This window comes from Carex rostrata, chromosome 11 (genome assembly GCF_964058835.1).
Source record: "Carex rostrata chromosome 11, lpCarRost1.2, whole genome shotgun sequence".
Taxonomy (NCBI): domain Eukaryota; kingdom Viridiplantae; phylum Streptophyta; class Magnoliopsida; order Poales; family Cyperaceae; genus Carex; species Carex rostrata.
In genome coordinates, this window is record NC_135928.1 from 6,566,757 (window position 1) to 6,581,144 (window position 14,388).

General features: G+C 33.7%; 1 protein-coding gene across 1 annotated transcript; it reads left to right on the top strand.

The window, feature by feature from the left end:
* Window positions 1–11,006: 11,006 nt before the first annotated feature.
* LOC144561831 (vacuolar iron transporter homolog 2-like) lies at window positions 11,007–11,877 on the top strand. The gene has a single exon (XM_078310930.1). It carries the CDS (start codon window positions 11,179–11,181, stop codon window positions 11,860–11,862), a length of 684 nt encoding a protein of 227 aa, XP_078167056.1. The 5' UTR covers window positions 11,007–11,178; the 3' UTR covers window positions 11,863–11,877.
* Window positions 11,878–14,388: the final 2,511 nt, after the last annotated feature.

The following is a 14,388-nucleotide window of genomic DNA, read 5'->3' on the forward strand; positions in this document are numbered from 1 at the left end:
TCTAAAACCGCAAACGTCTTCTACGCAATTTTCTCTTTCAAATAAGATCCATAATGACATACTTTCAGGTTGTTGGTCACGCAAGTATTCATACCACGTAGTGCAAGTATTCATACCTCGTAATGCAAGTATTCATATCTAAGATGCCAATTTTTTTTTTTACAAAAATGGACATATCAACTTCGTTTTTTCTCTCTCATAACACACCAATCTTTTATAAGTTTTGAGAGGTGAGTTTTTGCTCTCTCTCTCTAATCTCGCTCATATTTCTGACGATTTGTGAGGAATTATGTGAATCTAAAATCACGAACATCTTCTACGTAATTTTTAAAAGTGAGGAGATCGCTCATTAATTTGGGGACTACTAACTATTTGGGAGACCGCCTAATATTTGATAGATTTTATAACTGATGCGCGCAAATATGGATACCTATACGCGTAAGTAATAATATATAATATATCAAGTATTCATACCTAACAAATTTTATAAAATTTTAATTTTTTTTTTCAAATAACACTGGATGATGTCTGAAAGTATTAATATAAAATATTGTAAGTATTCATACCTCTTAATGTAAGTGTGAATAGTTCATGTCTCATGTGTTTGAATCTAACATATTCTATCAAGTATTCATACATCGTCATGCAAGTGTGAATGATTCATTTATAAGGTGTTTGTATCTAATATATTAAATTAATTTTTTTCAATATAGTATTGGATGACGTTTATAAGTAATAATATCAAGTATTCATACATCGTTATGCAAGTGTGAATAGTTCATTTATAAGGTGTTTGTATCTAACATATTTTATCAATTTTTTTATGACATCAGATGAGGTTTGAAGGTATTGATTATATTAATACGCAATATGCCAAGTATTCATACCACGTCGAACAAATATTTATACATCGTAATATAAGTATTCATACCTAAGATACTTAATTTAAGTGCAAAATGTTAAGCTTTGAAATACTAAACATATTAATTTTATAATTTCAAACATGAAAGCAAAATCTAGAGTTAAATTAAGTGCAAAATCTAGTAACACATCTAGTCACGAATAACTTCATAATACAAATTACAAATATAATCACAATTGCAAGTACATTGTAGAAACTACAACCACTACTTAATAAGAAATAAAAAAAAATCAACACAGGTACATAAAAATTGAGTATAGATAATTGCTCATAAATTCTTCTTCTGATAAGATGGATAATAATGAAGAAAACGCATCAGAATACGACAATCATAATCAAGAGAGGTGTCCTTTTATGCGCTAATTACTTCAGCTTTGGTACTAGACTACCAGCAACAACCAACCTCTACTAGGTGCTAGCTGTTTCAATTCAGGAACAAAAGGTAATCAAGGTCATATTTTCAAAGTTAAAAATAACATGTCTGAGCAGTTTCGTGGTACTGGTACTGGTACTGGTACTACACAGCAGTGAAATTAATCCCAGCATGGCTGCTGCAACACAGGGACATCAACAGATGAACAAAAATTTTGGATTAATCTATGTCAGTAGATGCTTTAATGAACAGGCAGATGCACTGGCAAAGAATGGAAGACAGGAAGGACCTGCTTGGAGTTACATGGGCACAACCTTCCCTCTTTTTTCCTTTTCTTTAGTTTAGCTCAAAAATTGGTTGAGAGTAATAGGATAGAGCAATGAAAACCTGTAATCTATATCCAATGTAACTAGTTTACTGGTAGCCTACGGGAATGTTTGAAAGCAAAAAAAAAAAAAAAAAATCAACAGACAAAACATAATTCATCTGACAATTAAACAAAGATGTCACCTTTGATGACCTGACTGTCGTTTCTTAGATCAGCCGAGGCATAGACAGCACGACCAGTTTGAATAGCATTTTCCAGCAATCCTTCCTCGTACGAGTCAAGTGTTATTGTCAAGGCTAGATCGGCGATCCGTACGGACCAGGCGCTGGAGCGGATCCATGACTGCTGGTAACCATGCACTGCTCACCACGGGGGGATCGAGGAGACCACCGAGGAGGCGGCGTCGAACGCGGAGGGGACCGACTTGCCATGCTCTGATAGTTTGCGCGAGGTTGTGATGAAGAGTATTATTGCTTTTTAGGAGCACAAAAAGATAGTGCATTTTAACCCTCCTTTACATTTGTCAATATATACCTTAAGCTCCTATTAGCATGTTTTTTTTAATGATAAAAATGAAACTTAAATTTTTTTAATTTAAATATTCATAACAATCGTCTAATCAAAATTTAAATTTGTGAGCTATTACGTACTGAGAATCTTGGCTGATAAAATAATAACTAATTATTTTCCTAATTAACGAGAGTTACATCACAAAATATAGAAAAAGAAGACTATTCATATAGATTGTGGCGTGTTTTTAACAAAGCACAATTCTCGTGTCCGTTTCTTTAATGCAACTTTGAATACCGGCTTGTAGAGTCAATACCTATTTTATTTCGTGTGGCGGCCACACTCCCACCAACGGCTTGGAGGCTGGAGCTGGCATTGTAAAACAAATATATATACCGATCGTCAAAGAAATTGCATTTCCAATAAAAAATTATGATGAACAAGGTTTTTTAGTCCCCAAAGAAATCAAATAGGATTTGAGAATGATATATATTTACGTCTGCCCTTAGAATTATCAAGTCCAACCTTCCCCAATCGAATAAATAGAAGGAATGAAAATTTCTCTTCATCTCTACATATCAATTTATTAAATTGTAAATTAGAGTCCCTTAAATAATTTGCTGCATGGTACTTCAAGTTGGATAGTGTTTCTGACAGTCCTAATTAAGTATCTAAATTAAGATCAAATGCTTCTTTTATTTCAGTCCCTAATTATAATTCCTGTTGGACTTAACAAAGGATGGTTTTAGAGAAGCTATTCATCTTATTATATATAGATTTACAATTATCAGATAATAATATCTAGATCGGAATAACAGGTTCATGTTATAATCAGGTTCTTGCATTTCACGCCATTCTAACGCATCTTAAAGTGTGGTTTTGCTTCTACTAGATTTTTTTTCGTTTTGGAGTGGTATTTTGGATTTTACTGAAATATTTAATTTGGGCATTAATAGGATTGTAGGTAATGGTAGTGATACTTCCTTTTGGTTAGACAGATGGCATGGTAATTGCTCTTTATATTGTGTATTCCCTAATTTCTTTCGAGCTGCATCTAATCCATCTATTACTGTATCTGTCGTGTTCTCTAATTTTCCATTTATTTTGCAATTTAATAGGCCATTAACGGGGATTATCATTTTAGAATGGAATCAACTATTGGGGCTCTTCCCTTATCACTCTTTAAATCCAAATCAGCCAGATAGAGTTTACTGGAGATGGACTTCTACGGGTTCTTTTACTGTTAACTCTCTTTATAAATGGTTATCATGTAGGGGTATTCTTAATAATATTTTTAATAATATCTGGAAAGCAAAGATTCCTCTTAAGATCAAAGTTTTTGTTTGGTTGCTTCAGCAGGATAAAATTATTACTAAATGCAATTTACTAAATAGAGATTGGCAAGGCAATGTATATTGTGTATTTTGTAGTGCCCCGGAGACTGTAGATCATCTATTTGTTACTTGTCCTTTTATTTCTACTTTGTGGTCTTGGATTGGTAATCATAATAATTTTGTTTATAATTGCACGCATGTATCTGATCTATGAAATTTTGAGTATTGGATACCATTAAAGGATGCATTATTGGTTGAATTAATTAGGACAGCTACTTTGTGGATTGTTTGGTTAACTAGAAATAAAATTTGTTTCCAAAATACCCAAGTATCATCTATTAGTTATGTGGCATCTTCTATTATTGCTATGACATCATATTGGTGTAAAGCCCGTTTAGATAATTCTTATTTCAAGTTATCATTAATTTTGTCTTTTGATGTTTCTTCTTTGCCTCAGATAAGCACTATGATAGTTCTACCACCTGGACTCACAGGACAGATCCAGTCCTCGGTTGGATTCAGACATGGACCCTTCTCTTGGTTTCGAAGGATCGTCCCTTTTGAGTGATATTAGTGATATTAGTGACATTTAGTGAATTTTCTTGTGATGTTTTGCTCTTATGTTAATTTTGTATATATCTTAGGGCATTTTATGTTCTTATGTTTTGTGTTTTGTGGATGGTAGTTCCTAGTGGTTGAGGTTCCACTAGTTGGGTCTATATTCGATGCTTTGCACTAATTTTGTATGAACTTTGTAGTTTCGCAATGAAACTGTTGGAATATTTTCACTTTTACCAAAAAAAAAGCATCTTAAAATGCGCATTTATTTTATATAATCCAAATTTATCTTGTTCAGTTTAAATACAATTATTGTATCTATCACATTATGTCAAATTAAATCTATGTAAATTTATATAGTTGTCATTATTCAAAACTATTAATACACATACTTAACTATTACAATATGACACTTAATTTAAACAAAAATAAACACATACTGTTTTCAACTTCAACACTTTTTTTCTCCGTAAAGTCTAAACCTTCTTAAAACACACTTGACTATTACATACTCAGTCATAGCACTTTTTTTTTTCTGTTTAAGGCCAAAACCAGATGGAGGTTATATAGGAATGGATACTTAAATAACTCCAATATTTCAATATATTTTCGGCAAATATGTAGAAAAAATATACTACTCTATATCTGACAAAATCTAATGTCTGTTAGACCTTAGTATATATTAATTCTCCACATAAGAAGATTTACAGCAATATGACGTAAGTAATATTTTTTTTACATAATATTAATGAGTTCTTTTTTTCTGAAGTGTATGACAATTCTATAATTTTTCATTACCATATTTTCGGCATAAGATTGAGCAATAATTAATGACCATCAAATCATTTACCTTTGAATCATCATGACTTGCTTAATGCATATCTTGGTTTCTATACATAAGTTGCACGATGGTTCATCAGGCTGAACCATATATATATATATAGAGAGAGAGAGAGGGGGGGGGGGGGGGTTGGCTAAGATCAAAGTGGTAGTTCCTGAGTTTTGGTGCTACCAATTCGTTTTTTAATTTTTAAAGTTCAAAACGTCGATCCGAACCGTTCAAGTTGTTCTCCATATTAAATTGTACTTGGAGACCAAATTTTACATTTTTCTGAATTTTTTTTACTATTTATTAAGCCACTTTGAAAGCAGCTGATTCAACGGTGGCTTCTGATTTTACTGTTTTGTTAAGCCACCATTGGATCAGCGATTTTCAAAGTGGCATAATAAATAGTAAAAAAATTCAGAAAAATGTAAAATTTGGTCTCCAAGCACAATTTAATATGGAGAACAACTTGAACGGTTCGGATCGACGTTTTGAACTATGAAAATGAAAAAACGAATTGATAACACCAAAGCTCAGGAACTACCACTTTGATCTTAGCCAACCTCTATATATATATATATATATTATTTAATTTGTTTTTAACGAACAATATTATTCTTTAGTAGAATGATTTATTCTGTGTTCATGGGAACGGAATATTTCACTTTTGTCTACATTGATGGGTACATGACATCATTCTAGAATTCTATCTTAAATTCATCATTAAATTAACACTTAAAATCTTAATTTACAGAAACTTTGAGCGTCAAGATGATTACCAGGGCCCACATTAATTCCTTTTCCATCTATGCTTCAATTTTTCTGTTATCTTTAATTGTTTTTCTGTGTTTCCTTTGCTTTCGGTGATAGTCTACACATTCAATTGTGCATTTTTTTAGATGCCTTCTGCTGTTATATTTATACCATAATCGTGTCAATTAAAGACCTTTGATTTCTTGATCTTAAAAAAAGAATGTGTGAGTGCATATAGTATCTGCATGGCATATTATAATTCCTGTCGGTAGTGCAGATTAGAGGTTCACACTAGGATTTTGGGTTCTAATTAGGTTTAAAGTGAGCTCTTATCATACTGGGTCCCACCTGCAGGAGCAGGACCATACTGAAAATTAGATAAATATTATTGCGATCAAAAGCTTCTACATTTTATGATTTGATCGAATTTGGATGTGTACAGAATCAAGCCTAGCAACACGGACAAGAATTTATTATCATTAAAATGAAGAAGCTTCTAGAGAATAGTAAAAGAATATATATATACAAATAATTTCTTAAATTTTTGCCCCCTTGGTATTTTTAGAAATAAGAAGAATTATGTTAAATATTTTTATTGCTTCTTGAGAAAGTGATGTCTTTTATTAAGTAAAAACAAGAGGCACAAACTACAGATTTAGACTCCTCCTTTATTAATAACCAATAAAAAAATTATGTATGCTTAGCAAAGCCCTGATCTGAAGCAGTCACTATTATATTAATTACTGCCATACACAATTACCAAAAAGTCAAAAAGATGCTCTCATTTCAGACAACTGCTACTTAATTTTAGGGAGATGATATGAGTACCCGCACTCTCATCCCCTCATTATCCCCCCAATTTTATTTGTTCAATCTCGTCCACATTTCTCATGATTTATAAGGAATTTTGCGAATCTAAAATCACGAACGTCTTCTACACAATTTTATCTTTCAAATGAGATCCATAATGACATACTTTCGAGCTCGTCATCACACAAGTATTTATACCTCGTCATTTAAGTATTTATACATAGTATTTTTCACATATGACACTGCTGACATTTAAAAGTATTAATATCAAGTATTATAAGTATTTATATCTATGCACTAAAGTATTTATACCTATGTGGTCAACTTTTTTTGTTAGAGAAAGGTTGACGCATGGACGATTAGGGAAATATGATGCGGAGATGCGGGGTCCACGATTGGGGATAAATACTTAGAAGTATAGGTATAAATACTTGTACGATGCGGTATAAATACTTGCACAATGAGATATAAATACTTGTGTGACGATGAATCCGAAAGTACGTCATCATGGATCTCATTTGAAAGATAAAATTGCGTAGAATACATTCGTGGTTTTAAATTCGAAAAATTACTCATAGAACATGAGAAATGTAAAAGATATTGAAAAAAAGAAAGAAAAAAACCACCTCTAAAAACGTGTATGATTCTTCTCCCCATGTAGTTTGAGTGGTCTCTCCATATAGTTATACATGCAAGTATTAATATCTTAATTTGCAAGTATTAATTTATTATATTCCAAGTATTTATACTAGTGTTTTGAATAAATTTAATTAAATTAGTTAGTTAAGTTAGTTTATGGGAAGTTAAAATCTGTTTAAGAGATGGGTGTATAATGTAGGTAATGGAGTGTGGTGATTGAAATAATTATTCTTAATTTTATTTCACAAACGACAATTTTAATACCTATGGGGCCATATTCACAGCCACGTCAAGGATGTCGTTTTATAACTAATTGATGGAATGGAGACGTGCTTTACGTACTCTCTAGTGACGCATTTGTTTGGTATTATTCGCTGGTTGTTTCGATAACGGTTCCTCGATGGTAGATACTTCGCGTGGCGGCCACGCGCCTACCTTTTAATAGGGATTTTAAAATATCAATGTCACATTAATTTAGCAATTCAATTAGAAGTTTCGAGGTTTAGTTATTATTTTAAATAAACAAATTAATGAAGAAAATTGGCTACTTTGTTTTCAAAGCAGTCAAGAGACAAGAATGTATTGAGTTTGCATTAATACAGAGGCGGAGCTAGAAAATAAAGATTGAGTTTGCGTCAATATGTTGTTATTTGTTGTTACTTTTACTTTTTTTGATATCAAATTTCTATTTTCCTTCATCTAAATGCAAGCACATAAATAGAAAAATCATAATTTTACGAGTTCGTAAGAACGTAAAATTAATTAATAAGTAAAAATTATCTTTTAATCACATTTTTGTCCTTTTGATTTATGATGAAATGAAATTAAAAAATTACATTAATTTTTGGGATACATTATTTGCTTGTCAAATATAGAAAGTTTATGAATTTAGTTCATCCTTTAAGAACTAGTACATGCTAATTTTTTAGACATTAATTCGGAAAAGAAAGGATTAGAGCCGCATGACGGTCAGTGTGGGACACTCGCCATCCCTTGTCCATAAAATTTTCAAAAATATATATTGTTTGCTATAATTTTTCAAGAATAAAATTATAAAAATATATCATAATTTTAAATATTTATAGAATTATATACCATCATAAAATTTGTTCCATTATATCAGATATTATAAATTCCGTTTCTGAAAAAAAGTGGACATTGAAGACCTGCTCTAGGAGGAATATTGCATTAATTTTGACTAACAACAATTCTAACATTAAAAAAAAAACTAAATAGGGTTAGAGTGTTATTGTTTTCTCACACAAATAGAAAAAGAGAAAAAAAAAACTGAGAACTTCTGAAGAAGGCAGCTAGCAACATAAAAACCTAAAATACAAAACAACAAAATACATATTATCCACTCTCAAGGACAGGTAGTTAGATTTAGAATAGAATTAGGAGTAGATTATCATGAATGGACGGCTCTACTACACATTATCAGTACAACCTCTTTCACTCTTCCACATGATTACATTGAATGGAAATGGGAGGCTTCGAGGAAGTTTTCAACACACTCCATTTACACACTTCTTAATTTTGGGGGGATTAAATCTAGAGAATCAATGTTCTGGTGGAAATTACCGGTTCCACCAAAAATAAAATTGTTTATGTTGTTAGTATCTCATAACACAATTCTGACCAAAGATAATCTTACATTGAAAGGGTGGGTTGGAGACCAAACTTGTCATTTATGTTCTGAACGTGAATCCATTGATTATTTATTCATTAAATGTACTTTAGCATAGCAAATCTGGTTTTATTTGGGTAAAAGTCAATGGGTAATGAAAAATTGGCATACATGAGATGATATAATACATTTTGCTCAGTCGTTGGATTTTGAAAATAAAACTGGGTTCATGATTGTTCTTAGTGCAGTTAGTTTGAGTATTTGAAAACATAGAAATGAAGTTTGCTTTACTAATTATAATGTTAAAACTGCTAGATCATTAATTTTGCTCATTAAAACCTTGTGTGGATAGTTGTCAGGCAATTTGAAGAAGAAAGTCAAGGATGCGGTTGGAGAGTGGCTTCCTGTGATTGAAGATGTCATTCCATTAGCACAGTACATGCCTATGGAGGTGGTCGTTTACCAACCAGTAGCTGGCTCGGATAGGGCTACTCTTGAGATGACCTAGATGCTTATAAAGAATAAACTCCAATTTTGTCATTTAGATATAGTTAGCCTCAGCCCATTACTTAGTGGCTTAGTTTTAGCAACATTAGTCTATTTTTGGAGTATTGCAAATGTTAAGCTTTAGATGATGTATGTCTTGCTGAATATTATTTCGTTACTTTTTTTGGTTGACTCTAGTCTTGGAACAAATGTGATGGTGTAATTATCCATATTCCAATCAATGGAATGGACATTTTGCCTTTTAAAAAAATAATAATAATATGTGCTTGGTATGGTCAAGACAATTACTTTTTCAAGATCTTAAAATTTTCAATGATGAAAGTTATTCTGCTTGACTAGAAATTTTTCATCAAAATTATTTTATTTCTGGATAGTACTATAGTGTTTCTAAGTTCACCAAGTTCCTTTGTAAACTCAACTTAAAAATTTATCGGATTGGCTTTAAACGACGAACTCAAGCCTTTGAAATCTTTCTACCTTACGAGTAATGTATTTACATGCAAAATTACGTCGCAGTAACATATTTATACAACCATGCATGCATGTTAACTTGTTAAGGGGGGTAAAAGTTCAGCTTTCAAGATAATCTCAGAAAAAATAATGTAAAAAAGGTGACCACAAACAGGTTCTATGTTGGTCCGTTATATATATATCCTCTGAGATATCTCAAAATTTCAATTTATTTAAGATCAGATTAAATTTGTTTTGATGTCTAATCAGAATGCTGGATTAGTATTATTTTTGCTTTGATATTTGTACATAAATTTTTTTTGAACGATATGAATTTTTCACATATTAACTCAAAGTTTGAGATACCTTAGATGATGTGAATTCGTGCGATGTGCCGATGTAGGGTGTCACGAGAACCCAACATTGTCTTTTTTGCAACTTTTGACACAGCAAAAGAAAAATAATGTAATTTTTAATTGCTCATCTTGTCCGGCATACAGAAAAAAAATCAATTAAAGAATTTCTTTTTGGGTGGTAAAAAATCAATTAAACAATTCTTGCTGGAATCGTAGCAGATTTATTTCGCACCTTTAAAAGATAAAGTATAAATTTATAATAGTAAATGTACTACCAACATAGGCCCTACCCCACTAATTTTCTCCCTGGCTCAAACCTCAAAACCGAATTCCTTGTCGTTTTGCCCGAGTCACATGGGAACCCAAAAGAAAATAAAATCCGAAGTAACCATCTAGAGTAGGAAAAATGGGCATGGCGGGCTCCGTCATGGAACGTCATGATTATGGTACGGTATGTGTGACTGTTCTGTGTTGTGATTCGCATGTTCCGTGCTGTGATCAGCTTTTGAAAATTTGACACGGCACGTCACGCGAGAGATCCGATCACGGCACGACACGTAATTATGCGAGTCACGTATAATTAGGACCGTTAGATCTTAATTAAATGGTAAATCTTGAATAAACTAACTTAAATTATGACAAAAAAATAGTTAAACGTGAGAAACATAACCAGTTACATTTGGACACGACACGCGAGTTATGATGTTACTCACGTGCCGTGACCATCTCTCAATATTTTAGTCACAGCACACTACAGTACGAGACCAAAGTCACGGTGTGTTAACGACGGCACGGCACGAGACCAAAGTCACGATATGTTAACCACGGCACGGCACAATACCTTTTTTCCACTCTACAAGCATCCTCCTATAAATTCTTTATTTAATTTTTGAAAAAAATCGCCTGGTCCAGTCAAAATACAGAGTCCATAAATACCGGACTATTGGGCGTGTGCCCTCCATACTCCCAAACCTCTCTCTTCCCCTTTTTTCCAGTCTAAAAGCATCCTCCTGTAAATTCTTTATTTAATTTTTGAAAAAAATCGCCTGGTCCAGTCAAAATACAGAGTCCATAAATACCGGACTATTAGGCGTGTGCCCTCCATACTCCCAAACCTCTCTCTTCCCTCAGATTGCTTCATTTCCTTCTCAAGAAATCTAAGATCTAACACTAGAGACAACAACTATGTCTTTTCGTATGAACTCTATTGTCCCCACAACAACCCCATCACCAGAAATTTCCCAAATCCCGACGCCCCCCGACCAAAACAAAGACCTTGAACTCGGCAAATCCGATGACACCATTGACTACATGCAACGGGCCCAGTGGCTCCGTGCCTCTGTCCTAGGGGCCAACGACGGGCTTGTATCCGTCGCTTCCCTGATGATTGGTGTGGGTGCAGCTAGCTCGGCTGCCAAGGCTATGCTGGTCTCTGGCCTGGCTGGTCTGGTAGCTGGTGCATGTAGCATGGCCATCGGTGAATTTGTGTCGGTTTACGCTCAGTACGACATAGAAAAGACTCTGATCAAGGAAGGTGAAGTGATAGATGGAGAAGAAGATAAGGAACCATTAGCAAATCCGTTACTGGCTGCTGGTGCATCAGCTTTGGCATTTTCAATTGGCGGGCTGCTACCGTTGCTTGCCGGGGCGTTTATTAAATCTTGGGGAGCGAGGCTGGGTGTTGTTTGTGGAGTGAGTAGTCTTGCGTTGGTTGCCTTCGGTGCAATTGGTGCACTTCTCGGTGGTGCCAAGCCTTATAAGGGTGCGCTTAGGGTTTTGATCGGAGGATGGCTGGCTATGCTGATTACTTATGGGATTCTTAAAGTGTTCAGTTTACTTTTCCATATGAACATTTCCTCATCTGGTTGAAGTGACTATAAATTAATAAATCTTTAACGGCTTTGCACAAGTACCCAGTTGGGTTGCAAGCCAAGCCTATGTATTATTTATGTTAGTTATAGCTCTCAATCTTCCCTTTTTTTGTGTTTTCCTGCTAATAATATTACGGCAGGAGTTCCTGATATTGCCAGTATCATGTCATTAGCATATGTTATAATATCTTGACGGTGGTTAATTCCATGTAGATTTAATTATTCTTTCTTTCTTTTTTCTTTTGTAATTTATTTTCTGTCACTTGGCCGGGGAAGTTTATTTTTGCCACTATTTTTCTGGGTATTCCATGGACTGCACTCAATTGTGAATTATCGAAATAATTTATGTCCAACACAGATACATCAGACATGCGAGTTATTAGCTATACCAAACATCCGCTCTCTCGGATCTGAGTAACTTGATTTCCTTCACATCGTTTTTAAGTATGTGGTCACCTGGTTTCAGTAACAGTTTTGAGCATAAATAAGGAAATTAATCCGTTAAATAATAATTCTATAAAGCAGTTATATATATATCCAGACGATACCACAAAACAAAATTATAAATAAAGTCAAAATCTTTATTGAGTACGTGGAACGTGGAATCACATAGTAAAAAGAGCTTTTTCTTTTCTTTTTTTTGTTAAGGTTGGCAGCCCCTGCTAACCATAGTGGTTTGCTAACGGGTTACCCGTGACCCGTTCCGGGTAACCCGTTAGGGGTAACGGGTAGGGCGGGTAGACGGGTAGGACGGGTACGGGTACAACCCGCAACGGGTAGACGGGTAGTTTTCCCAAAACCACTACCCTACCCGTTTATTACCCGTACCCGTTGCGGGTTGACGGGTACGGGCGGGTTTTTTTTTTTTTTTTTTTTCTTTTCTGTTTTTTTCTGAATTTTTATGCTTTGAGATTCGTGCCAAGTTAAAAGACATTCCAGATGGAGTTTAGATATAGGGGTCCGTTTTGAGATTCATGCCAAATTAAAATTGATGACTCAGATCTCATTCTACAAAGTCAGGTATTGCACTGGATCTGAATTCTATAGGGTGCCGCCAAAAAAATTTTGAAATTCAAATTTTGTAACGGGTCAGGTACGGGTACGGGTAGACGGGTACGGGTAGGCGGGTACGGGTTGGCGGGTAGACGGGTAGACGGGTACGGGTACAACGGGTTATTTTCAAAATTATGTTGTCCGGTCCGTTTATTACCCGTACCCGTCTACCCGTCTACCCGTTTGTACCCGGGCAACGGGTACGGGTACCACGGGTAACGGGTACGGGCCGGGCAAAACGGGTTCAACCCCTAACGGGTTTAGCAAACCACTAGCTAACCACTCAAAAAAAAAGAGCTTTTTGATTAGTAGTAAAAGCAAATTTGTCTACAAAATGGATCAATTATGGGTCTCCTCATCTGGAATATTTTCACCAGGTTTTGATATTTACCTTCAAATTTGTCAAATTCCTTTGCATGCATTAGCTAATAAACTAATTATTATCGTTGGCAATATTGGTAGAATTTGAAATTTAGAGTCCGCAATTCTAATGAAAATAATATATATACAAACCGTTAATTGATGGGCCGGCCGCTTGTATTTTGTATAACTTGTTGTACTTGTAACGCCACGTTATTTAGGTATAAAATTATATGGCCCAATTAAAATTTCATAAATACTTTAGAATAAAATTTCATAAGCACTCTAGAATAAAATTTAGCTAGGAGACTTCTAAATTTCAGACAGACAACTGTTAGTATTTTAATCATATACCGTTCATATTAATTCGGATCTAAATGAAATTTAATACCTGAAAACCTAACTCCAAGATCTACAACAATTGTTTAGAAACTTATCTCAAATTCTGAACGTAAAATTCTCCATATCCAAGAATTAAACTCCTAAATTATTACAAATTTAGGGCTGCTAATGATTAAGGTTCGACTCAAACTCGGCTCGGCTCAATGAGAGAAGCAAAATAATTCGGCTCTAACTCGGCTCACTTTTAATAGAAAAAGCTCAGCTCGACTCGGCTCATGTAAGTACTTGGCTCGACTCGGCTCGGCTCATGTATGCACTTGGCTCGACTCGGCTCGTGAGCTCACGAGCCGACTCATATTACATGTTGAAGAAATGATCACTTAACTATTTTTTCAAAAAATTTCAAATTTCAAATTTCAAATTTTTTTCATATTTCAAATTTTTCAGATTTCAAAATTTTTCAGATTTCAAAATTTTTTCAGATTTCAAAATTTTTCAAATTTTTCAGATTTCAAAATTTTTCAGATTTCAATTTTTTTTCAGATTTCAAATTTTTTTCAAATTTCAAATTTTTTCAGATTTCAAATTTTTCAGATTTCAAATTTTTTCATATTTCAAATTTTTCAGATTTCAAAATTTTTCATATTTCAAATTTTTTCATATTTCAAATTTTTTCAGATTTCAAATTTTTTCAGATTTCAAATTTTTTTCAGATTTCAAATTTTTTCAGATTTCAAATTTTTCAGATTTCAAATTTTTTTCAGATTTC

Excerpts from the sequence above, each read along its gene's own strand:
- LOC144561831 (XM_078310930.1), top strand. The coding sequence starts at position 11,179 with ATGTCTTTTCGTATGAACTCTATTGTCCCCACAACAACCCCATCACCA.